Below are 25488 nucleotides of genomic sequence, written 5' to 3'. Positions count from 1 at the left end.
CGCGCCCCCCGCGGGGACCGCGCCGTCGGAGCGCCCGGCACCGCCGGACCCGCCCCGGCATTGCCGCTCACCTGGCCGCGGTCCCGCAGCGTGCCGGCGGCGGGCAGGAAAGCCCCGCTTTCCCTCGGCAGGGTGGCGGGGGTTGGGCAGGGCCGCAGGAAGGTGAAGTCGCTCCGCTCGGAGCCGGGGGAGAAGCAGGTGCTGTAGCACTGGGACGGGGAGTCGGTGGGTCGCAGCGTGACCTCCATGTACTTAAGGGTGCCGTCGGAGCTGAGCTGGAGCTTGGGGCTGGAGTGCTTGCAGAAGTCCCGGGAGGGCGACTCGCTGAGCCAGCAGCAGCAGTAGGGTGAGACGGCGGCACGGCCCCTGCGCCGTAGGCACCGGGCGGCCAGGAGGGTGACGGTGGCCAGTGCCACTGTGCTAATTGCTGCCAGAGCGATGATCAGGTAGAAGGTCAGGTCCGGCTTCTCCTTGGCACCAGCCAGGAAATCCTGAGGCTTGAAGCTTTCTTCCAGGGGTGCCTCCTCCAGGGCCACAGTGATGGTGGCAGTGGTGGAGAGCGGAGGGTCACCGTTGTCTGTCACCAGGACAACGAGCTGCTGCACTGCCATGTCGCTGTCCTGGAAGGCCCGCGCCGTCCGCACCTCCCCGGTGTACAGCGACACATGGAACAAGGAGGGGTCGGTGGACTGCGGCAACAGTCGGTACGAGAGCCAGGCATTGTGCCCAGCATCTGCATCCACTGCTGTCACCTTGGCCACCAGGTAGCCCGGTGGGGCAGACAGTGGGACCCTCTGGGGTGCCGGCACATCGCTGTCACTGGCAGGGTGCAGGATGGTGGGGGGGTGGTCATTCTGGTCCAGCACAAAGATGTAGACGGTAACATTGGCATAGAGAGGGGGGGACCCCGAGTCCCTCACGACCACAGACACTGGCAGAACTTGCAGCAGCTCGAAGTCGAAGGTGCGCTGAGCATAGAGATTTCCATTGTCAGGGTTGATGTGGACAAAGGAAGAGATGGGGGCATCCTGCACTTGGCCACTCTCTATGGAGTAAACAAGCCGGGAATTAACCCCATCGTCAGGATCTGTGGCAGAGACGGTGCACAGCAGGGAGCCAGGCGGGTTGTTCTCCTGGAGAAAGGCATCGTAGGAGGGCTGTGAGAAGCGTGGGGGGTTGTCATTCACATCAGATATATTGAGGAGCAGCGTGAGTGTGGTGGTGAGGGCAGGAGAACCACCATCCTGGGCAATCAGCTCCACTGCGTACTGTGAGGTAGACTCTCGGTCCAGGCTCTTCTGGGTGACCAGGGAGAAGTGGTTCTGAAGGGACCTGATGGCAAAAGGCACATCGGGGGAGATCTCCAAACTCACATCCCCATTGGCCCCCGAGTCTCGGTCCCGTACATTGAAGAGCCCCACAACAGTCTCCGGTGGGGTGTCTTCTGGCACCGGATTCAACAGGGAGGTGAGCAGCACCTCCGGGGGGTTGTCATTGGCATCCTCCACTTGAACCTGCAGCACACAATTGCCCTCCATCTCAGGTACCCCTCCATCGTGGGCTCGCACATAGATCTCATAGAAACGCGATTCCTCAAAGTCCAGGGCCCCGCTCACCCGGACCTCGCCGGAGCGGGGATCCAGGGCAAAGAGCCTCCGCACTGAGTCGGAGGTGTGAACCCCGAAGGAGTACTGTGTCTCCCCATTGGGACCCTCATCGGGGTCAGACGCATTGACCTGGAGGAGCACAGCCCCCACAGGTGTGTTCTCCGGGACTTTCACCCTGTATGTGGTGTGGTCAAAGGCGGGTGCATTGTCATTGACATCCAGGACCTGGACCGTTATCTGTGCCGTGCCCGAGCGCGCTGGGCTTCCCCCGTCCACGGCCGTCAGCACCAGCTGCACCTTTGGCTGCTCTTCCCGGTCCAGGGCACGCTCCAGCACTAGCTCCGGGAAGAGTTTGCCATCCGGCTGCTGCTTGACATCCAGGGAGAAGTGGGAGTTGGGGCTCAGCCGGTAGGAGCTCACAGCATTAGTGCCCACGTCGGGGTCCTGCGCGCTCTCCAGAGGGAAGCGTGCAGCCACCGTGGCAGACTCGGCAATGCGCAGGGTGCGGTGAGCGGTGGGGAAGCTCGGGGAGTTGTCATTCAGATCCAGGATCTCCACTTCCAGGCGGAAGAGCTGCAGGGGGTTCTCTGTCACCACCTGCACCGACAGCACACAGCTGGCAGCTGCTCCGCACAGACGCTCGCGGTCCAGCCACTGGCTCACCACCAGCGCGCCGCTGTCCAGGCGCACGGCGAAGTAGCGCAAGCTCTCCTCTGAGCCCAGGCGCAGCCTGCGACCTGGCAGCTCCTCCACCTTCAAGCCCAGGTCCTGGGCCACGTTCCCCACCACGGTTCCCAACTCTGACTCCTCAACTACCGAGTAGTGGATCTGCCCGGAGACCCAGCCCCAGCCGCAGAGCAAAAACAAACTCAGTACTTGCCATTTCCAGGCGGGTCGCTGGAGGCTGGCACTCTCCATGTCCGTGCGCATCCGGCCCGGGACACAGCAGGCACTGAGGAACTGCGAATAAATCCCTGAGTCTCTCTTGCACGGCTTAGAAAACAGCTCCGGGGCTCCGGCAGGCTGCGGCTCCAACTGTCAGCCTCCAAGCAGAGGGGGTGGGCTGGGGGAGGGGAACTGAATCACAGCCCCAGCGCGGAGGTGGGAGGGGGGGGGTGGGGGAGAAGCAGATTTCCCCCCCTCGCTTCAGATCAGCGCCCAATTGGCCGAGAGCTCCATCCCCTCTCGGCCAGCAGTGGCTCCGGAGGTGCGGGAAGCAGGGGCCTGAGCCGGCAACAGCGGGGCTGCCACCCCCGGCCTCCCCTCTGCCAGCCTGACTCACTTGCTCCGACAGCTCGCTTTGCGTTCACAGGGAAACTGCACGTCCTGGCAGCCTGGAAGCAAGGTACAAGCCCTCCCTGTGTGCTCCCCCTCCACAATGGTGGCTTCACATCATGCCCACAGACAAAGGGCAGCTGTCATGAACGCAAGCCAAAGGACTTTTCATGCCCAATGAAAAGGTGCTTGTTAGAGCCCCGAGGTGCCAGGGGCTCTTCTCTCACCCCTCTTCTCCCCCTCAGCCACTGCTTTGGCTGCTGCCTGCACCCCATGATTGCCTCTCTGAGTGAGGCATCACTGCCACCGGTACCACCACCGGCCAGCAGACCTTGCACTGTGATGGGGACACCCACCCCTGCCAGCCCACCCTGGGAGTGGCTGGCTGAAGGTGCAAAAGCAAAGGCAGGTGAGCCATTCAAAGCCAAAATACAATTACTCCCAATGCACACCTGACTGGAAGCCACTTCCTCACCCTGGGGCAAGGAAGGGGTTAGCTAGCCTTCACAGTACCCAAATCACTGCAAACACACAGGGTCAGACAATAAAGCCACTAGATCACCACAGGATCACACCAGGTCAGGATCTCAGACTAGGAAGGAAGCCCAAGCCTTCCACCTGGCAGACACACACACTGATACTCAGTGGCAGGTACAGCTTTGCAGTCAGTCTCCTGAGGGCAGAAGCAGGGGGGAGCACAGTAATTTCCTGCTCTCTCTGTCACAGACGATATTGGCAAGCTGCAGACTTTTAGCTCAGTTCACATCCCTGCAGAAGCCTTGTGCGGTCAGAGTCACAGAATAGCCCAGGTTGGAAGGGACCTTATAAATAATCTCATTCTGACCTCCTGCCGTGGGCAGGGACACCTTGCACTAGACCAGGTTGCTCAGAGTTCAATCCAGCCCAGCCTTGAACACCTCCAGGGATGCGGCAGCCACAGCTTCTCTAAGCAGCCTGTACCAGTGCCTCACCACCCTCACAGGGAGGAATTTTTATACCTCTTATCTAATCTAAACCTTCTGTCAGTTTAAAACCATTCCCGCTTGTCCTGTCACTCCATGCTTTTGTAAGCCCTGTCTGCCTTCTGTCCTTGGTGCACTGAAGGCCACCCTGCCCCTCCCTTGGGTGCACACAGACCCTGGGGCTGGGGTCTGCGGTGGTGTGGCAGACAGGGATCAGTGCCTGCCTGGGATCCTGCCTGACCCCCCCCCCCTCCACCTGGGCACCAGAGGGACGTGGGGAATAGGTGGGAGAGGCTGAGGGCACCCGTGCCCGGCAAGGGGGACGGTGATGGGGACAGCATCCTTCTGCCGAGAGCAGGGACGGTAAAGGTGCTGCAGTCCAGGGTCCTCCCTCCCGTCTGCAGCACCTCCCTGCCTATTCTAAGAGCCGGGAGGCGGGACCACCCTGCTGCCAGTCAGGGAGAGACTCCGGGAGGAACCTTATGAATGGTGAGAACACTGCCCGGGTCCCTCCTACCGCCGGCTCCAGAGGAGGGGGGAAGGCGTCCTTAAAGAGACAATGCAGAAAAACACCGGACAAGGGATTCCCCAGCACACAGAGACCAATTCCTTCTTGTCCATACTCATTTCCCCAGGGCTCCTGACGGTGCCACCAGCAGGAAGCTGTCACAGTAACCTTGGCTCTGGAATGTGCCCTGTCCCCATCCCAGGCTGAGCCCCAGACAGTACAGCTGGGTGACAGAGCATTCCACTGGCAATACAGGGTGCTGCACCCCTGGGAATGGGTTTGGTGCTGCTGCAGTGCCTCAGCAGAAGCCCCTGCAAAGCCCACATAGCCTGAGAGAAATCACTCAGTGCTCTGAGATGGCTCGGGCACCAAGGACCTGGAGCAAGGGCTTTACACAGGGATCCTGCTGCTGTTTGGGCCTGTTAAAGCTTGGGATGGGGACAGTAGGACAAGGCAGGAAGGGTATGGGATGTCTGGGATGGAGAAGGAGATGCTCCTTATTCTACAGGCTCAGAGAAAAGGCACCACAGCCTCTGTGAAAAGGCACCAAGCCAGACAACCCAGGGATCACTGGAGATCCTGCAGGGTAGGATCCCCTATAGCAGGACACACCACCTGCTAGGGACTGGGCCAGCACCCTTCCCCCTGCATCCCTTTTGGAGGCTGGCTGTGTCCCACAGAGCAAGGAGGTGTAAAGCATTTGCAGGCTTGACACAGTCCATTGTCACCACAGAGACTGAAAGTTCAGGGCCCAGAGCCAGCCCAGCTGATTTCTCACTGCCAGTGCCTTTCCAGTGCTGTACTGGGGGGTAGGAAGGAGTCATGGCTGGGGCTCAGGCTTGCTGCCTGCCACCCCCCCTCTCAAATAATTTATTGCCCTCACCCCCAAAGGCATCGGGACATTTAGGTGGAGGGGACATCCCTGTCCCCAGCCACAGCACAGCCCACACAATGCAGAGGAACACTTGCTCCTGCAGCTGCTGCAGCCATTCTCACCTGCCACAAATCAGAAGAGCTGAGTCTGAGCAGTGACGCAAGCAGGGGAAAAAATAAAAAGGCATAAAATAATTCTGAAAGGTTTCTGCCTCCATCTGTGATTTGGCCACAGTGAGCAGGCAGCACACACAGCCTCACACCCATGAACAGCTTCCGCTGCACCTCACTTCCTTCTGCTCTGAGGAACCAGTCACTCCTACCCACTGCATCCCCGGAAGGACAAATTACTGGCACCAACGACCTTGGAAATCCACCAGATCCACACTCCCCCTCCACTGGATCCAATACCTGGCCTCACCTCTGAAGATTTAAGCATTCCTGTAATTGAAAGCTTTCTAATTAAGCAGCAGAATTCTCATCGGGGGAGAAGCACAGAAGCTGCTGCCATGCGCAAACGCCTTCCAGCCTGCAGTCAGGACATCAGACATCACCCAGAGACAGCATATTACGAATCATGCAGAGCTTGTAATAGGGTTTTTGAACAACATCTGAGAGGAGGACTCACCACTCTGCTCAGAGCCAAAGTCCAGCTCAGCAGAACCCTGCAAGCAAGAGGGCAGTCCGGCATCCCACCCCCTCCCCCAAAGTGAACATCAGAACAGAACTTCCATGGAAATAAAACCAGAACCATTCAGGAGTCAAACATGAGGAACGGCACTGATAGAAGGGACTGCTCTGTGACCACAGTCTGTCAGAGGAACCATCATCATCCTTCAGCTTGGCATGCTGCACTGTGAGAGGCAACACACCGATCCCCAGCTCCCAGCCCCATCTGCACACCAGCTCTGCAGCCCCACCAAGTCACGACGCACAGAGATTACGCTCCCCCGCAGTGCAAGTGTTCCCCTTGGCTCTCCTTTTGCAAAGGGAAGGAAATACCATTAACAACAAACTTCGTGCCAAGGATTAACAAGTGGTTTCACGCTGACCTCAGCCTCCACCAGTTACTCATGCAAGGCGTACCCAAAACTGCGTCAAAAAGACGTACAACTGTCAACATGAGCAAACTGACACACTTGATCCTGCTCATCAGTGCAAAAGTCATCAGCCCTCAGGATGGCTCATTTGACTCCAAAGAACACCTGTTCAGCTGTAGCTGAACTCTTTAGGGGCGTGGCACGACTGGATGTCCCTCCCAAGCCCAACACGCAACCACACGCGCACGGCACAAACAAACCATGGCTCTGCCCAGCGCTGGGACACGCCAAGGAGGGAGCTACATTACCTCAGCAGGTGTGGGGAGCCGGCTGGCAGTGCCCACAATCTGGTGGTACAGCCCTGGCTCACCATTCCTTATGGTGCCCTGGCGGCTCCCCAGGGGGCTGGAAGTGAAGGGCTTTTTGCATAGGAGATCACTCTGGCGAGAGTCTGTGGTGAGATAGACCTGGTGGTAGAAGCTGGGTGGCGTGAAGCCACCCCTCACGGCATCAATGTGGTGGAAGGGCCCTGGTGTCCTGTATGTGGTACTCCTGGAGCTGTTGTACAGCTCCCTTGACTGCCTCCACTTGTAGCACTTGAAGATGCCCACGGACAACATGGTAATGAAGAAGGCTGCTGACACCAAAATCACAGCCAGGATGAGATAGAAAGTCACATGTCTCCTGGGATCATTGGCAGGTGCCACATCAGTGAGGTCAGTGAGCACCTCCTTGACCATCTCAGCCACAGAGATGGAGATGGTGGCACTGGTGGACAGCACAGGCTCCCCATGGTCTTTCAGCAGGATGACTAAGGTGTGCTCAGGAGCGTCATCCTCACGGAGCTGGCGGGCCGTGAAGATCTCCCCGTTGTGCAGCCCAACCGAGAAGAGACTGGGGTCAGTGGCCTGCAACAGGGTATAGGAGATCCAGGCATTGTACCCTGCATCCGCATCCACCGCCACCACCTTGGTGACCATGTGGCCAGCAGGAGTGCCTGGTGCCACTACATCGGTGTAGGTGGTGGTGGTGTTGGGGTGAGGGTACAGCACCGTTGGGGCATTGTCATTGAGGTCAGTGACAAACACACTGACTGAGACATTAGTGGCCAGAGGCGGAAAGCCGCCGTCCTGGATCTGCACCATCATGTTGAACTCCACCTGGTCCTCATGGTCCAGGGAGGTGAGCAGGTAGAGGGTGCCATTCTCCCGGTTGATGGAGAAGAGGTGGCCAAAAGTGGTGTCACCCTGCAAAAGGGTATAGGAGAGGTGGGCATTGCGCCCAAGGTCCGGATCTGTGGCACTCACGTTAAGGATGGGGATACCGGGCATGTTGTTCTCCAGAACGTAGACATCATAGGAGTCCTGGGATGACCTGGGAGCGTTGTCATTGACATCTGACACCTGCACCAGGATGTGTTTTACTGCAGACAAGGGTGGTGAGCCCGAGTCCTTGGCTGTGATAGTGATGTTATACTCTGCTGCCTTTTCCCGGTCCAGAGCTCCTTCTGTTTTCAATGTGTAGTAATTTTTGAGGGAGGAGCTGAGCATGAACGGGATCCCAGGGGAAATAAAACAGTTCACCAGGCCATTGTCATGGGAGTCCAAGTCTGTTACACTCAGCAGAGCTACGACCGTCCCTGGGGCTGCATCTTCAGGGACAGGGCTGTAGACAGAAGTCACTGTCACCTCTGGAGCATTGTCATTCACATCCACGACTTCCACCAGCACTTTGCAATGAGCCACACCAGGAACGGCTCCTTTGTCTTTAGCCTGTAAGTAAATCTCATACAACTTTGTTTCCTCATAGTCCAGCTGTCCCTTGACCCTCAACTCCCCTGTGGCTGAGTCCAGAGCAAAAAGTTCTCGTACCTTGGCGGGGGTGTGGCTGCTGAAGGAGTAGATGATGTCTCCATTGGGCCCATCATCCAGGTCGTACGCACTGATCCTGGCGACCAGGGTACCGCTGGGCGTGTTCTCCCTTACACTCGCCTTGTAGGTGGACTGGTTGAAGACCGGGGCATTATCGTTGGCATCTACAACGTCAATGTGGATCTGCACCTGGGCCGACCGTGGCGGGCTGCCTCCATCCAGCGCAGTTAACACCAAATTCAGCTCCCTTTGCTCCTCCCTGTCCAGCTCGTTCTCTAACACCAGTTCCGCGTACTTGCTGCCATCCACTCTCGTCTGCACGTCGAGCGCAAAGTTCGGGTTGGCGCTGAGCTGGTAGGTCTGCAAAGAGTTAATTCCCACATCGGGATCTTGCGCGCTCTCTAGCGGGAAGCGCGCTCCGGCAGCCACCGACTCACTGATTTCCAGCCTCGCCTGGCCGCTGGGAAAAACCGGGTCGTTGTCATTGATGTCCTGGATCTCTACGGTGCCGCTGTACAGCTCGAGCGGGTTTTCCACCACGATCTCAAAGCCGAGGGAGCAGGGAGACAGCGCGCCGCAAAGCTCCTCCCGGTCTATCCTCTCGTTCACCAGCAGCGCCCCGCTCGTCAGATCCACCCCGAAGTACTTCTTGTTGCCGCCGGACACCACCCGCAATCGGCGCCCCGGCAGCCGCCCGAGGTCCAGCGCCAGGTCGGCTACCACGTTCCCCACCGCGGAGCCTCTCCGCGCCTCCTCGGGGATCGCATAGCGAATCGCGGCGGAAACCCAGTCGGAAACGCCGAACAAAAGCAAGAGGCTCAGTACCTGCCCCGTCGTCACCCCGCGGCTCCTCACAGCAACGCCGTTCATCGCACAGGACGGCCGCGCTCTCCGCTTCGCCCCCCCGCCCCGGCTAGAAACTCTCAGCTCGCCCCGTCATGCCGCTGCCCAGCGGCCCCGGGAAGCGGCGGCGGCGGCGGGGAGCCGGGCATTGCTCGGCGGGCTCGGCGGTGACTCACTCGCAGAGTCTCTCTGAGACCGTCTGCGCCTCATCCCGGCTCCGAGCGGGGCCGGGCCGCCGGTTCCCCCCCGCTCCATCATTGGCCGACAGCGGCACTCAGAGTCCCGGCCAATAACTGCACAGAGCGCAGGGCGCCCGAGCCGCGCCGCCGCCGAGCCCCGCCGCCGGGAGCGCGGCGACCTCGGCCCGAGGGCAGCGGGGCTCCAGCGGGCAGGACCTGAAGGGAGAGACAGCCCTGCGAGAAACCCCGCTACAGAAACAGCCAGGCGCGGGGAGCGCTGGCAGAGGCAGGGTAGATCGGGCAAAGAGACTGCGTGTGCGGACAAGAGGCTGTAAAAGTCGGCAGAGTGACGCCAAAAGGGGCGATACGGAGACGTGGGGTGTTTGGGATGTGTGAATCCCGGGAACACCTCGCTGGAATGAGGCAGCGGGAGTAAGAAAGGGAGGTGGATAGGGCGGAAGGATGAGTGGGGAGGGTCCTCCGGGGTACGCAGGGTGCCAGGGAGAGCCAGGACCGACACGACGCGCCAGCTCCCAGTGTTTCTCAGGACCTTCAGGATGCCGGTCCTCCCACCCAAGTGCTCGACCAGCCCCTTACGGGGAGAAAGCCCCTTTCAAGGCGTCTGGACGTCGCTGCTCGGTACGCCACCAAAGCAGCGTGGCCGGCAAAGCGACATTGATGTCGTGCTGCCGTGTTATGAGCAGCTCCTCCGGCCGCAACACAGGGTCTCGCCGCGGGGCGGCTCCCGCCGCTGCATTTTCAGAAGCATCCCCTCTCCTGCGGGATCCCCACTGCCACCACCATCCCAGCAGGCGTCTTCCCCTACAAACCGCAGAAATCTCAGTTTAATATGCTCTCCTACTCTCGTCATCTCCCACGTTGCTCCCCGGTACTTTGTTCCACCAGCCAGACTCGGGGCAATCAAGCTCTGCGACCTGTGGTGCAGGCTCACCGGAGCGAGAACGGATCCCGTTCCCGCGCACCAACAGCCTGGCAGGTCACAGCACCGGCAGTGCCTGGTCAAAAACCTGCCGTTGGGTTGTTGTTGCTGTCATCAACAACTCGTGCTACGTCGGGTTTTCCGACTTTTCCGAATTTTTACGAACATATAAAATCACCGAAATTCGTTGTCTGTCACCCGCAGAGCCGCTCGGCTGTCACGGGGTAATGAAAAGGGGACGAGGATGCTTGGTAAGGGAGCGTCAGGAACCCTGTGAAAACCCAGCTGTGACACAGCGTCCAGGTGTCATCCCACAACCGACACTGATAAGGAAGGCAAAAACCGGACTGGAAATCAGCGCCCACGCGTTCATTCGCTTATGGGGGATCTCAAAGCCTTGCAGAACTGGCTCGGAAACTTGCGGGGTTGTCACCCCGCTAATTGTGGGGGCTGAGCTCGTAGGGGCTGCAAGCCACCCACACCAGCGCTGGACAGAGACATTCGCCAGAGCGAGAGGAATCTCGACTCTGCTTGTCCTCGCCCGGCAGAATCCTAAAAGCTGCCGTGAGCACAGGGGATCCACCCAGAGACGCAGTAGTTCTGCACTTACATGAAGAGTCGGCAATATCAAAGAGTCGGCGCAATCTGTCCTATCTACATGCTCAGCTATTTCCTTTTCTCCTGATTAATCGTTGCCAAAAGATAAAGTTTATTAGCGCTATTTATCATTCTTATCACCTGTCCACAGAATGTGATAAAAGTTCACATAACGTTCACATGTGATAGGGTTTCACAAAAATAAAATCCAATATGAGTCATCTAACGTTCCCAAAGCACTTCTTTTCTCATAGAAAACCAAATCCCAATTTTCTTTCTTTCTTACATATAATCTAAAACCAAGAAAATCCACAGCTCTCTTTGACCCAAATCTTGAAATAGTCTTCAGCGACTTATTTCTCTGAAATAAACTCTGAACCCTTTTTACAACCACTGTAAGTTCTGAATTCTTTTTCCAATCACTGCCCATTTTAGGTTTTTCCTACACGCGATTTCTCAACGTGGGGACAACAGTTCTCAAGTAATTTCCCTCCCTATGTATGAGTGCACACACCACCCGTACCAGAGTACCTTCTCCGTTTAATCCCAGCAGTAGTGGGATGACCAAGCAGCGGAGAGATGAGTAAAGAGAGATTGTAGGAAAGGCGTGAAAGACAGAACATTTCCATCTACCGTATATCGATTAATCTGCAGACATTACATCTCCTGCACCTTGATGGGAAGCCTGAATATTGCAGATGACGCTTCAGAGCTCCTGAAAGCGCCACTTTGAGGGAGAGGAGTGAAAAAGCACAACAGCTAAGGGGGAAGACTCCTTCCCCTGCACCAGGAATTGGAATTCCTCCAGGGACAGGTTCAAGCCAAATCCCAGCATGCGCCGCTCACATCGGCATTTTCCCCGACTCCATTCCAACAGGGAAGCCGGTGGCAGCGGGGAACAAAAAAGCTCCTTCTACTCGATGCCAGGATTGCAGCTGCACTGAAGCATCAGCTCCGACTCTACAAAAGGAGGGGGAAAGTTGAGTTACAGGTGTACACAACACCTTCTGTCAAAGGGGTGCTGCGCTTAAGAACCGAGCTTGCCAGAAAAGGAGAGAATTCCAGCGTAGCAGCCCCGACTGAGTAAACACTCCGCGATGGATCACACATCATTATCACATGAAAGCGTTCAAATGTGGTTGAGACAATTAGTGGTCACTAGACCTAGGCGAAAAGCTTGTCTCAGCTTCAGGATCCACGATACTTTTACGTTCCCGCTCCACCCCGAGTCCATCTCACCACCCCAGCTCTGTGCAACTCGCAGTTGTCTGTCCTTCTCCAGAACAGACAGAAGTATGACAACATTTGCGTCGCTTCTCGCGGAAAATCAGCAATTTGCGAAAAAGACTTGGCAGGTCAGAAGGATGAGTCAAGATCTCAAGAACACCCCCACGCCCTGAGCTAGTGAGCAGGAACGTTCAGATCTGCCGGTTCCCCACTGATCACCCACAGCAGAACAGAGGAAAAAAAGATTCACAAAAATTCACAGAGAGGGACCGTAGGACAGAAGCTCACCTGCGCCGAGCTCCCAGGGCTAGGAGGGTCCTTCTCAGAACGAGTGCCTGAGCCGGGATCAGCGGACAGTAGAGCAGCAGACAAGGCTACCGCCCCTGGTCTCAGGAACGTGAAGTCCTTCTGCCCCGACTCGGAAGCTAAACACACCTCGTAGGAATAGGGCAAGGGTAGCGTGCTGCTACAGTAGTTGTACGGTGCTTTTGAACCCAAGGTGGAATACAGTTCCTTATCAGAAGTTATAAATATGGGAGGGCTCCTGGACTGTCGACATTTAAAGAAAAAAACAAAAATTACCGTGGAAACAAATAATAAGGACACCACGGAGAGCGACACAACAAGAATGAGGTTCAGATCAGACGTCAGGTGGGACACAGCGTCTCTGTCGCTCAGCTCCGGCAGCGCCTCCTGCAAGCTCTCGGCCAGCACCACGTGCAGCGTGGCCGTGGCCGAGAGCGCCGGCTGCCCGTGGTCCTTCACCACGGCCACCACGCGCTGCTTGGCCGCGTCCCGCTCGGACACGGCGCGCGCCGTGCGCACCTCGCCGCTGTGCAGCCCCACGCGGAACAGCGCCGGCTCCGACGCCGGCACCAGCTCGTAGGACAGCCACGCGTTGCGCCCCGCGTCCGCGTCCACCGCCACCACCTTGGCCACCAGGTACCCGGCCTCGGCCGAACGCGGAACCACCTCGAAAGGAGTCGCCGCCGCTCCCGGAGCCTCTCCCGCCGCCGCCGCGGCTCCGCCTCCCGCCGCTGCCGGCCACAGCACCCGGGGCGCGTTGTCGTTGCGGTCCAGCACGAAGACGCGCACCGTGGCCGTGGAGCTGCGCGCCGGCGAGCCGCCGTCCTGCGCCCGCACGGCCACCGTGAACTCGCGCAGCTGCTCGTAGTCCAGGGAGCGCTGCGCGTACAGCGCGCCGCTCCGCGCCTCCACCGACACGAGCGGCGCCGCGCCCGCCGCGCCCGCGCTGCCGCCCGCCAGCCAGTAGCTCACGCGCCCGTTGGCGCCCGCGTCCGCGTCCCGCGCCTGCACGCGCAGCACCAGCGCGCCCGCCGCGTTGTTCTCCGCCACGTACGCGCTGTACGCCGCCTCCTCGAACACCGGTGCGTTGTCGTTCACGTCCGACACCTCCAGCACCAGCTCCGTGCTGCTCCACAGCGCCGGCCTGCCCCGGTCCCGGGCCACCACCGTCACGCGGTGCTCGGACGCCTGCTCGCGGTCCAGCGGTCCCGTCGTCACCACCTTGTACGAGCCGCCCGACGACGCCACGATCGACAGCGGCGCCTCTCCCGACAGCTCGCACGACACCTGACCGTTCTCGCCCGAGTCGGGATCGCTCACGTACATGAGAGCCACCACCGCCTCTACTGGCGCGTCCTCGGGCAGCGGATTCGACACCGAGAGTAACGTGATCTCGGGCGCGTTGTCATTGACGTCCAGCACCTCCACCTCCACCTTGCAGTGCGCCACCAATCCGCCACCGTCCCTCGCCTCCACAAGGAGCGCGTAGCCTCGCGTGTCCTCGAAGTCCAGTGTCTCCTGCAGCGTGATCGTCCCGCTCTCGGCATCCACCGTGAACTTCTGAAGCACCTTTGCCGGCATTTTCCCGAAGCCGTAGGTGATTTGGGCGTTATTGCCGGCATCCGCATCGGAGGCAGAGATGTTCAGCACCGTTGATCCCGGAGGCGTGTCCTCGCGCAGGCTGACGCGGTACCGATCCTGCGCGAACACGGGTGGGTTGTCATTGGCGTCGGTGACGTTGATCCAGAGCTGGGCGGTGCCAGTCCGGGGCGGGTCTCCGCCGTCCAGCGCAGTCAGCAGCAGACGCAGACTATTCTCGCTCTCTCGATCCAGCGCGCGGCGCAGCACCAGCTCCGCGAACTTGCTGCCGTCCTGGCTCTCCTTCACCTCCACCGCGAAAAACCCGTTGGCCTCCAGCACGTAGCTCTGCAGTGAATTACTGCCCACATCCGCGTCCTCCGCCACACCCACGGCAAATCGGGCGCCAGGAGGTGTAGATTCAATAATTTCAAAATGGATGTTATCCTTAAGAAAGCGAGGCGCGTTGTCATTCACGTCCTGGATGTCCACTTGGATGTGGAAGACATTGAACGGGTTGTGCACCAGCGCCTCGAAGCTGACCGAGCAGGTCGCCGACTCGCCGCACATCTCCTCCCGGTCCAGCCTCTCATTCACGTACAGGTTCCCGTTCTCCTCGTTCACCGTGAAGTATTGCTTCTCCTCGCTCAGCCGCAGCTTGCGCGCCGGCAGCTCGTCCGCGCTGAGCCCCAGGTCCCGCGCCAGCGGCCCCACGAGCGAGCCTCTGCCCAGCTCCTCGGGGATGGCGTAGCGGACCCGCTCGGCCGCCGCCCGGCCCCACACGCACAGCAGCACCGCGGCCAGCAGCGCTCGCCCGCCGCCCGGCCCGCGCCTCTGCCGCCGCCTCACCGCCATTCTCTGCCCGCAGCGCTCGCCGCGCTCCTGCCTCCTGCCGCTGCCCTGCCTCCCTTCCAGCCGCTCTCGCCGGCGACAACAGAGACCGCTCAAACGCAGCGAGCTCGGCGCGCCGCCGCTCTCCGCCTCTCTCCGCCGCCGCCGCTGCTGCTGCTGCTGCTGGCGGTGCCGCTGCCGCTGTGGCCGGCGCCGGGCGAGCGAGCAGCCTGCGGGGGCAGGACGCTGCGGCGGCGGCGGCGGCGGCTCCAGCGCCGCTCGGCGGCGGCCAACAGCGACACCCGGAGGCGCCGCCGCGCCACTGCAGCCGCCGGAGGGCCGCGCCAGCGCGGTCTCGCCCCGGGCCGCACCGTTGGCCGCTCACCTCCATCAGCTACCGAAAAGCGCGAGTCGGAGTTCAACTTGGCGAGTTTTTTCATACTCGCTGAAAGGGGAACAGAGAAGCTGTGTTCAGAATCAAAAACGCAGAGCCTGGCTTGGGAACGTGTAGTGGAATAGTGGAGGATCACGCAGACTTCGTACAAGGGATCACAGGTGAGTACAGGTAAGTACCAGCAGGTACAGTGTGCATAAAATGCCTTGCAGATTTCTATCCCTTCTATTGCTGCTGTGGGCTCTCTTTACCCAGATCTTTTATTTAATTTCTACCATCTCTGTGAAGCAACGTCTACAAAATACTTGGGAAGCGAAGCTTTTTGTAGAAAAGGAGCACCAGAAGCAACATCTTTCTGGAGATTCTTGTTTATATTCCTTTTATTTTATATCCCTCTCACTGTAACTGTGACTGGGGATAAATGGCAAGTCTTATTCTCTAGAACAGCATTATCCTTTCATGTTCCCAGTTTTACAAATCATGGAAATTACCAAGTTTCTTGTCCTAGAACTGGGAAGAATGACCTGGTAAATCATTTTTTCAAAAAGCTTTTTCAGTGAACAGCTTAAGTACGTAGATCTAAGAACGGGGACAGACTGAAAAATGTATTTATGCTCCCAGGATACTTCAGTTACCAGCGTGCTGAATTTTTTACTCTGAGAATTGTAAAAATGAGGGTTAATACTCCTCTTTGGTGATACCTGAGGCATACATGACATGTCAGGTACTTTTCCAGGACAGAGACTTCGCGATAAAAAAAAACAACCCAAAAAAAAAAAAAAAAAAAAAAAAAAAAAAAAAAAAAAAAAAAGAAAACAGTCAGAAGAAGGAATCTCACAAGGGCACAACTAGAGAAGGCAGTTTGCTGCAGCTGAAACACCCTGACATGTCCTTTGCCATGATAAAACACTGAATGCTCCCAGCGTGGGATGGTCTGAAAACAGAAATGATGAAACACTCTTGAGAGCAACGCCTATGAAAAAAACACTTGATCCTCCTCGGTGCCTGTTTGTGCTGACACCACCTCTCTGCAACAACCAAAGGAAAACAAGAAATACAAAACTCTCCACAAGCCAACAGCTCTTGTTTCATGACTTGTAGAAAGCAGGGCATGTTATCATCAGCTGAACCATTCCAAGCGCTACCCAAACCAAGTTTTGGGAAACTACAGGTACAGCAGATTTTACTAACACTCCTATTGCTCAATAAATAACTCCCTGAATTGTTACTGTGCTCATTCACAATGTCCTGGTGATAACTCAGTTCCCAGTTATGCCACTCTTGCCACTGTCTCAGAAGAAACAAAGACAGAAACTACAAGACTCAGGTTTTATCTCTTCTTCTGCTGTAGCAGTTATTAGGAAATGATCACTCGGCCTCAGCATTGCTGTGACAACAGGCTCTTCCTCTGCAACAAGAAGCAGCCACACTCTGGCTTCAGAAGAATACTGAGAAAGTATTTTAAGTAGAATCTCACCCTTCCTCACTCTTTGTTGTATTACATAAATTAGACACTGCTTTCAAGCTTTCAAATAATTAGCATTAAGTGAACACTCTGGGTTGTATGACAACTACAATAAATACAAAACCAGATGACTGATTTTTGGAAAAACCTTCAACCAATAAACAGTTCACAATGAAAATACCTGTGCATGTCTAAGAGTCCAAACGTGTGAGCAATGCTGTGATCGAGAAATGAGCATTGGCAAATGAACTTTGGCACATTAGGACCTGCTGTCGCTGCACCCTCGGCTACAGCACCATCTCTCTGAAAAAGGCACAATGGCAAAGAGTAAAATAGAAAAAAATTGTCCATAGAACAGCAACAATCCTTCAGAAATAAATTTTGGTTTTGCAGACGCTTCTCATGAACAATCAGGTAATTCTCACAAAATCATTCCAGGTGCAGTAACTCTGGATTGTGCTCACCGGCTGCTAAGGACCACAGAAAGCATAAACAACATATATAACCAGTGATGCATTAAGAATATACACAGCACTCTTCCTCCTACATTGCATCGACTTTAAACACTTGGCATGGAAAGGTCCAGTGCTGCTACACGAGAGAGAACAACACAAAAGAAGACTTAAGGTGATGTAAAAAGCACAAACGAACAACCATTCACACAAGCTTATCTCGACTTTCCTTGCCATGCCGTGCCACCTGTAACACATCTCAGCAGAAATCTCCACAATACACTCTAATTTCTAGATATTACCCGTAGTTTGAAGGCATAGCAAGAGGCTTATGACCTCTAATCTGAACCTTCTGTCTGGGAACATCCAGTTCTTCAGCTCCATCTTTGCAGGAGCACAGTGATGACGCCCAAGGTGAAAAACCAGTGTTAACATATATAATTCAGATTTACAATATTAGCAAAAAGTAATTGTGCTACTCTTCCACCATCTCTACTGATTCCCAAGCATGAAGCACACTATTTACTCAACCAAAGAAATTCCCGCAAGCAAACTCAAAAAATGCCTGGAAAAAACAGAATGCTACAAAAATTTGACATTGCTGCAATTACTGGATGAGGAACACTCAATGAGGCCCTTTCAAAACTCAGCAATGTAACAAACACAAAACAAAGCAGGCAAATATGGGTCCACGTTCAAATTCAAACAATGGCTTACATATATCCTAAATACTATTTACATAAAAGGAATATGGAGAGAGTGATAATTAAGTAGACCAAACACAGACTAGAGAAAAGTGCTGCAGTTAAAAATCAATACTAAGTGTAGTTCATACTCTGTTTTAAATTATAATAAATAATCTAAAAATATAAGACGAGGGGGTACCATATTCACGAGCAAATAATGCAAATAAAGATGCGGAGAGGTGGGGAAGAAAGAAAGAAAAAAAAGATTGCATACAAAACAAAAAATACTATCGCGAACTTCAAATTTCTAGACGGGAGCAAAATGTTCTCTCACGCTACCTCAACCAAGTGTGCTGTCGAGAACACAGCTGATACTGACAACAATGCCACCTTCCACTTCTTTACCAAGCAATACAATAGAAGAGCAGACCGAATACTGGCGAGATGACGGGAATTAAAGAACCTGCACTCACAAATACAAAAGCTCCCAATCACAGAATCTCCAGTAGAGAAGAGCTTGATTTCTCCTAAAAACCTCATTAAGTGCAACACTGAGATCCGACTCCTAGGTCCACCACCCGGCAGCAAGGAGCACGAGCACATCTCCCACCGGGGCTATGGCTTACTTGTCAGAATATTTCCCCACTCAGGTCAGAGACACCAGGGGCATAATGGAAGCAGCAGGAGGAAGCGTCACGGACGAAAGTGATCAGAGAAACTCACCGAGGGAGGGGCAGAAGACGCGGGCAGGGCGGCGGCCGGGTCCTCGTCCCCGAGCAGCGGCGCGGGCTCGTCGGGCGGCGGCCGGGCCGGGAGGGTGTCGCAGCAGCTGGCGGCCGAGAAGCGCAGCTGGCTCTTGCGCGAGTCGGCCGTGAGCGACACGTCGTGCGAGTAGGACTGCAGGAAGGCGCGCACGCCGTCGATGCCCACGAAGTGCGACACGGGCACGCCGCGCAAGGCGCCGCTGTCGGACGGCAGCAGCTGCTGGCGGTGCCAGCGGCGCAGGCGCAGCGCCAGCAGCAGCAGCAGGAAGGCCACGAAGAGGCACGACACGGCGGCCACGGCCAGCACGAGCCAGCGCGTCAGGCCGGCGGCCGGCTCGCCCGGCGCCGCCGCCTCGTCGGCCGCGCTGCCCAGCTCGGCCAGCAGCTCGGCCACGCTCTCGGCCAGCACCACGCTGAGCGTGGCCGTGGCCGAGAGCGCCGGCCGCCCGTGGTCCTTGACCAGCACCACCAGGCTCTGGCGCGCCGCGTCGCGGGCCAGCGGCGAGCGCGCCGTGCGCACCTCGCCGCTGTGCAGCCCCACGCGGAACAGCCCCGGCTCCGTGGCCTTGGCCAGCTCGTAGGACAGCCACGCGTTCTGCCCCGCGTCCGCGTCCACCGCCACCACCTTGGCCACCAGCGCGCCGGCCTCCGACCGGCGCGGCGCCAGCTCCACGCCCGACCACGCCGCGCCCGAGCCCGCCGCCGCGCCCGGCGGCGGGTACAGCACCTGCGGCGCGTTGTCGTTCTCGTCCACGATCAGCAGCCGCACCGACACGTTGCTGCTCAGCGCCGGCGCGCCGCCGTCCTCCGCCCGCACCCACAGCTGCAGCTCGCGCAGCTGCTCGTAGTCGAAGGAGCGCAGCGCGTACAGCGCGCCCGTCTCCGCCTGCACCGACACGTACGACGACAGCGGCGCGCCCCGCACCCGCCCCTCCGCCAGCCGGTAGCGCACGCGCGCGTTCTGCCCCCAGTCCGCGTCCGTGGCGCGCACCGTCAGCACCAGCGCGCCCGCCGCGTTGTTCTCCGCCAGCCGCGCGCTGTAGCGCTCCTCCGCGAACACCGGCGCGTTGTCGTTCACGTCCAGCACCCGCAGCGCCAGCACCGCGCTGCTCTGCAGCGCCGGCGACCCGCCGTCGGCCGCCCGCACCGTCACGTTGTACTCCGACACCTGCTCCCGGTCCAGCTCTCTCGCTGTCACCACGCTGTAGTAATTATCGAATGACTTCTCTAGGCGGAACGGGATACCCTCGTCGATCGAGCAGCGCACCTCGCCATTCGCCCCCGAGTCCCGGTCCTGCACATGCAGTAGGGCGACCGTCGTCCCCAAAGGGGTGTCCTCAGAGATCTCACTTAGTGCAGACCTCACCGAAATCTCCGGCGCATTATCGTTTTTGTCTGTCACGGTGATCGTGACTTTGGTAGTGTCAAAAAGCTGTCCTCCGTCCCTTGCCTGCACCTCCAGCTCATAGTAGTTGCCTTCTTCGAAGTCCAGGCTTTCCAACAGAGTGATCGCTCCACTCTCAGAGTCCAGATGGAAGATATTCGATGCCAGGTCGGATACTTTCTTCAAAGAGTATTTAACCTGTCCGTACAGCCCCTCATCAGCGTCGGTGGCGGTTACAGAAACAAGTGCAGAGCCCACGGGCACGTCCTCGGGCACACGCACCGTGTACTCGGCCTGGCTGAACACGGGCGCGTTGTCGTTCGCGTCCAGCACCGTCACGCGGATCCGAGCCGTGCCCGTCCGTGCCGGATCGCCGCCGTCCATTCTTTCTTCCAGCTCTGTTTCCTTGAAGCTGGGCGCGTTGTCGTTAATATCTGTGATTTCCACTTCTATTCGGTATACCTGCATCTGTCCCTCCACTATCAGCTCACAGCGCAGCACGCATTTCTCCACCAGCCGGCAAAGCTGTTCTCTGTCGATCCTCTCCGCCGTCACTAAATGTCCCGTCTTCCCGTGCAGAGCGAAATACTGCGTCCTACCTTTGTCTAAGATATGAATACGGCGGTCTCGGATCTCCGGCAGCTGCAGCCCCAGGTCCTTGGCCACGTCGCCCACGAAGGAGCCCTTGGGCATCTCCTCGGGCACCGAGTAGCGCAGCTGCCCCCACGCCGCCTGCCACGCCGCCAGCAGGACGGCGCAGAGCAGAGCTCGCTGCCGCCGGCCCCGGCGCCTCCCCGCCGCGCACATCTCCGCCGCGGCACCGGTACACCGCTTGCAGCTCCTCGCTACCAAACCAGACAGATCCGGCTCCGACTCTGCTCTCAGCTTCTGCACGGTATTTCAGCCACCGGCTCCTCCGTCTTGCTATAGAACCGCTCTGCACCGCGGATACGCTCGCAGACCTCCCGGCGGCCGAGCCAGACCCCGAGCGAGCGAGCGGGTCCGCAGCGGGCGGGGCTGCAGCGCTCCGAGCTTCCTCCCGCTCCTCTCGGTCAACAGCGGCGCCCGCAGCCTCCGCCCGGCACTGCAGGCACCGAGCGCTGCCCGCTCTGCCTTGCTCCGTACAGGGGACAGGCGCCACGGAGACTTCGCTTTTCGTCCAGCGCCGATCTCCTGCCTCCGCATTTCTCCAGCCGATCTCTGCCTTCATCCTCCAGGGTATCACCATCGGGAGGAAGGCAGAGGCATTCCGTGCGCGTGGTTCTTTAACCGCACGGGAAACTTATCACTTACTCAAGACATTATATGTAAATTAAAACACATATTTCGTATTTTTCCCTGTAGCTTATTGTTAATCTCATCCTTTTTGTTCAAAAGCATCTTCAACAACAGGCTCTCAGAGAGAAAACATTAAGATACCATATCCCGAAAATACAAAGCTATCAGGTTCATTAAAACAAGCGGGACTCCAGGACGGACCAGCACCCCGCGGAAGATCGCTGGCCGCAGGTTCGGGCAGGGAGCGAGCGAGCGATCGAGCGGGTCCGCAGCGGGCGGGGCTGCAGCGCTCCGAGCTTCCTCCCGCTCCTCTCGGTCAACAGCGGCGCCCGCAGCCTCCGCCCGGCACTGCAGGCACCGAGCGCTGCCCAGCGCTGCCTTTCACACGGACAGCTTTCTCAGGCGGCCAAAGTCTTTAGGGAGGCGCATTGCCCAACTCATCGGGCTAATGCTGTCCTTTCTCTAGCCGCCTTACAGAAAAACATGGAATCGCACAAAACTGAACGTCCATTAGGGAACCACTTTTATGTTCCCTCTGGAGTTCAGCAGCGGACCACCAGTAACAAACAGAGAATTATTCAGCAGCCACTCAAGTCCCAGTACTTTGCTTCAGGGAAGATGGATCAGGAAGGAAAAATATTCACTCACTTTTCCCGAGACCACCATGTAATATTGGTCGATTTTATTTTATCGGTTAAGGATCTGTTTGGAACTTCAGTAATTCCCACTATTTCAGGCAACCCAAGCTTTGTAGACAAAATTTTCCCAGTGAACCTGAATGCACCTTATACGACCCAAAAAGTCCTAACAAAACTCGTATATAATTTTCGAGAGCACAACTGAAAGAAAAACCCTCCCCTACACATCTCACAACTGTGAAGCAGGCAGTATCATGGACCAGGCTTATTTCACTGTTCACTGAAACCTGCACTTACACAACTACCTTCCCTCAAAAGAAAGAGGGCACATTGAAAGGGAAGGAGAATTCATTATGAGGGAACGACCGGTCACTTCTCTATTGAGTGATCCATCTCCTCGTACTCACTGGAAAGCTGCCTCCATCATTAGAAACTCGCAGTGTTTCAGATAAGTTTCGAAGACAAAGTTCCTCAGATGAACCTCAGCATGTCGTGAGGAAAAAGCTGCCATCTAAATCTGCCTGCTCTAGGTAGAAAATTAAGGAAAGCAAAATGTAACTCAGAGCATCAAGAGTCCTGCAAGATTTGATGCACCACAAGCTAAAATGTAAGAGACATTACACTGAACCAACAAGTGAGACAGCTGATGAGACCAGAACTGGCTGCGGGCACTGGAGACTGTTAAAGAGACATGGGACAGCATTCTTGTCCAGTGAAACACAGACCTATACGAGGCATACCAAAACACAACCAAAGCCGAAAAGCAGAACGCTGCACGCTCTGAGGAAACACTCAGGAAAGAGTAACCGGGTTTTACAGACCTGCGGTGCATCGGAATTGGACGCCGGCTCTCTCGTGACAAAGTCGCTGCTCGGGCTGGGCTTCTCGCAGGAATCGCCGCCCAGCAGCTCCTCCGCCGACAGGACGGGCACCGGCGGCGGCGGCGGCCAAGCGGCCTCGGGCACGGCGCGGGCCGGCGCCGGCACGCACAGGTTGTAGGAGTAGGGCAAGGTGCCCTCGCAGAAGTCGGCCGGGAAGGCGGCGCCGGCCAGCGAGAAGCGCTGCGCGCCCAGGCAGCGCAGCACGGCGGGCGGCCCGGCCCGGCGCAGCCGCGCCAGCACGGCCAGCGCCACGCTCAGCACCAAGAGCGCCGACAGCAGCGCCAGCGCCAGCACCAGGTAGAACTGCAGCTCGGCCGCCGCCGCCGCCTCATTTGATCATTCTTTCTACAAAAATCTTTTTCCTAACATCCAGCCTATACTTCCCTTGGTGCAGCTTAAGTCTCTCTCCTCTCGTTCTGCCAGTTGCTCCTCCCTTGTCCTGCTGGCCCTGCTATTTGTTATCCAGCCCAGAATGTGATTGACTTCCTGGCCTGCAAGAACTCCCTGCCAGCTCATATCCCATTTGTCACCCACCAGGACCCCAAGTCCTCCTCCACAGGGCAGCTCTCAATCCCCCAAGTTTGTACTGCAAGGGGATTGCCCTGACCCAGGTGTATGATTTTGCACTTGACCTTGTTGAACTTAATGAGGCTGACATGAGTCCACTCCTCCAGACTGTCCGGGTCCCTGGGGATGACATCCCATCCTTCTGCTGAATTGGTGGCACCACTTAGCTTGGTGCCAGCTGCAAACCTGTAGAGAGCACTCTCAATCCAATCAGATGTGTCTCTGATAAAGATACTGAATATATTGGTCCAAGTACAGGCCCGTGAAGACCCCACACATTGGTAGTTTCCAGCTGGGCACTGAGATATTGTCTACAACTCTTTGAACTCAACATGCACTTGGACAATAGGAACAGATGGGACCTTCCATGTGAGGTCAGATACCCTGAGTTCACACTTAAACCAGAAAGCAAGGCAAGAGATTTTTATTGAGCAGAAGCAAAACAATTCAGATGGTACGCATCTAATTTCATTTTAGGAAGTCCTTATCAGGTCTCCTGTGGTTTTCTTCCATAACATGGCCTATTAACTTCCCTACAAATAAAATTCTCTAAATGTAAACACTTTATATTGGGCCTTGTCTGTATACTATAAAAAAAAAATAAGTGAGACCCCTTTTAGCTTTTTGTTCATTTTCTTCACACCAAAAATCCTGGTTTAGATTATTAAAGTTTTTGCTGCAAAACAACCCTTACATCTTCCAATGCAAAATGCCTTTTCTCCAGAAAGAGGGAAACTGAACCATGACCATCCAGGAAACAACGGCCTAAAAGGAAGTGTAATTACACCTGTGAGGAAACCATGTACCATAATGTTCCAGGGACACAGAGGTGGATAAAGGAGGATTCTCACAAGAATCACAAGCCATTCTACTCAGACAGCAATGTTCTAGCTATCCACGTTCTAATATCTCATTGTCAGATGATTACCATTGTCTTTGAAAACAGGGAAATCGGGATCAAAACAAATGGCACAGGCCTTGGCACCACACCTGAAACCAAACCACTGCACACCCAGAAACACACTGGCCCATCCGTGTTCCTCGTTCCAAGCTAGTCCCTCACCCTCCTCACTCTACATTCACAACTTTTAGTTGCACTACAGGCAGTACACAACATTTAGCTGTGTGTCAGTCACAAGCAAAAGAACATGTAATCCAATAACCTTCTTGGAAAAATATAAGCGTATCAAAGCCTTTCTGCTGCTGAACACCTTCATGAGTGAACATGGATGAGAACAACTCCCACCACCTGATAATCTGAACAGATCTCTACTTCCAGGGACTGTCAGCCAAGCCAAGGCCAACTTGTAGAACATAACAAACAAGGAAGGAATAGGAAAGCCACAGAATTCAACAATCACAGCTTAACATTTCAGACTTTGTCAAGTGTAGCATGTACACAAGAAGCACCATCTACCTTGCAAAAAGTACACAGGAGGTTTACATGGGACTTTACACAGGCATGGTTCACTAAGTAATTTGGAAAACAAGAAAAGTGCACACCACCAAAACTATGGGAATAAAAAATAGGGGAAATCGAATGTTTATACCAACCTCCTAGACAGTTCAAACTATACCACAGCAAACTCTTTTACCTGCCCTGTCTCTGTGCAGACAGAAAGCTTCAGTGTGCTCAAACATCACACAACAGAGACAACTTTGCAAACAGACACCATCAGAAGACATGTTTCTTAGTTTCTCACGCAGCTTCTCCTCATGGAGAATAAAGATCACAGATCCACACATAGGAATTTCCCTGCTCACATTCATTACAAGGCACCAGAAATTTTCAAGCCCCCAAACCAGAATTTCCTAACAAAACTATCATCCCATGCCCTACATTCTCCACACACAAACAGCTGAAATCCTAACAAAATGTCATCAGTTACTTCATATGAGCAAGATCCATTAATAACCTCTGAAGGTTGGTCAAGGCTGGGGAAAGCTCAGTACACCTAAGACAAGATTTTACTTCACTGTCTTACAAGGACATACACCTGGAAAAGTGACAGTTCTTAAACACAGAATCTCTGAAGCATGTTCACATTTCCATAGGTATGTCTGCAGACAAATTCATGTAAGTCTGTATCTTTCTGGGATACAGGAAAAGGGGGAATTCTCTAAGTCACACAGTCCTTGGCACTAGGATTGCTGTGAAAGCACGCTGAGCCAAGTGGAACGTGCAATTCCCTCCTTTCCTGCTCTGAGGCCAATCTCTCACTGATCTTCCCACCACGAATATTTGACAAGAAAGAGTATTTCTCAGAGTGATGTTTTGCAGAAAGACATCTATGAAAGTGTTTTTCTTTCCATCTGAAACAGGAAAGGCATGAACAGGTCAG

The 25488-nt window shown here is 55.9% G+C and overlaps 3 protein-coding genes across 7 annotated transcripts in view; all 3 read right to left on the bottom strand.

Moving 5' to 3' along the window:
• LOC121342827 (protocadherin-16-like) overlaps positions 1–2552 on the bottom strand; it is a 5902-nt gene extending 3350 nt beyond the window's left edge. The window contains exon 1 of the mRNA XM_041417536.1: positions 72–2552. Coding sequence (XP_041273470.1) covers positions 72–2537 — 2466 coding nt within the window. The 5' untranslated portion in view covers positions 2538–2552. The remainder of the gene's footprint in view (positions 1–71) is intronic.
• Positions 1–14962, bottom strand: part of LOC121343346 (protocadherin gamma-B4-like) — a 44103-nt gene extending 29141 nt beyond the window's left edge. For 2 of the 5 annotated variants that reach the window (XM_041418410.1, XM_041418420.1), the window contains exon 1: positions 12211–14962. In XM_041418410.1, the coding sequence (XP_041274344.1) occupies positions 12211–14661 (2451 nt within the window). In that variant the 5' untranslated portion in view covers positions 14662–14962. Of the gene's footprint in view, positions 1–6573; positions 9362–12210 lie in introns of those variants that run through there. The other 3 variants (XM_041418445.1, XM_041418429.1, XM_041418454.1) reach the window with 3 other exon arrangements.
• A 3365-nt stretch (positions 14963–18327) lies between these two features.
• LOC121343150 (protocadherin gamma-A7-like) lies at positions 18328–20762 on the bottom strand. The gene has a single exon (XM_041418085.1). The coding sequence runs from the start codon at positions 20587–20589 to the stop codon at positions 18328–18330; it is 2262 nt and encodes a 753-aa protein (XP_041274019.1). The 5' UTR covers positions 20590–20762.
• Between the last annotated feature and the right edge of the window lie 4726 nt (positions 20763–25488).

This window comes from Onychostruthus taczanowskii, unplaced genomic scaffold, assembly GCF_017590055.1.
Source record: "Onychostruthus taczanowskii isolate IOZ18803 unplaced genomic scaffold, ASM1759005v1 scaffold107, whole genome shotgun sequence".
Classification (NCBI taxonomy): domain Eukaryota; kingdom Metazoa; phylum Chordata; class Aves; order Passeriformes; family Passeridae; genus Onychostruthus; species Onychostruthus taczanowskii.
Note: the sequence above shows the minus strand (reverse complement) of the source record. Positions and strands in the feature narration are given on the sequence as shown.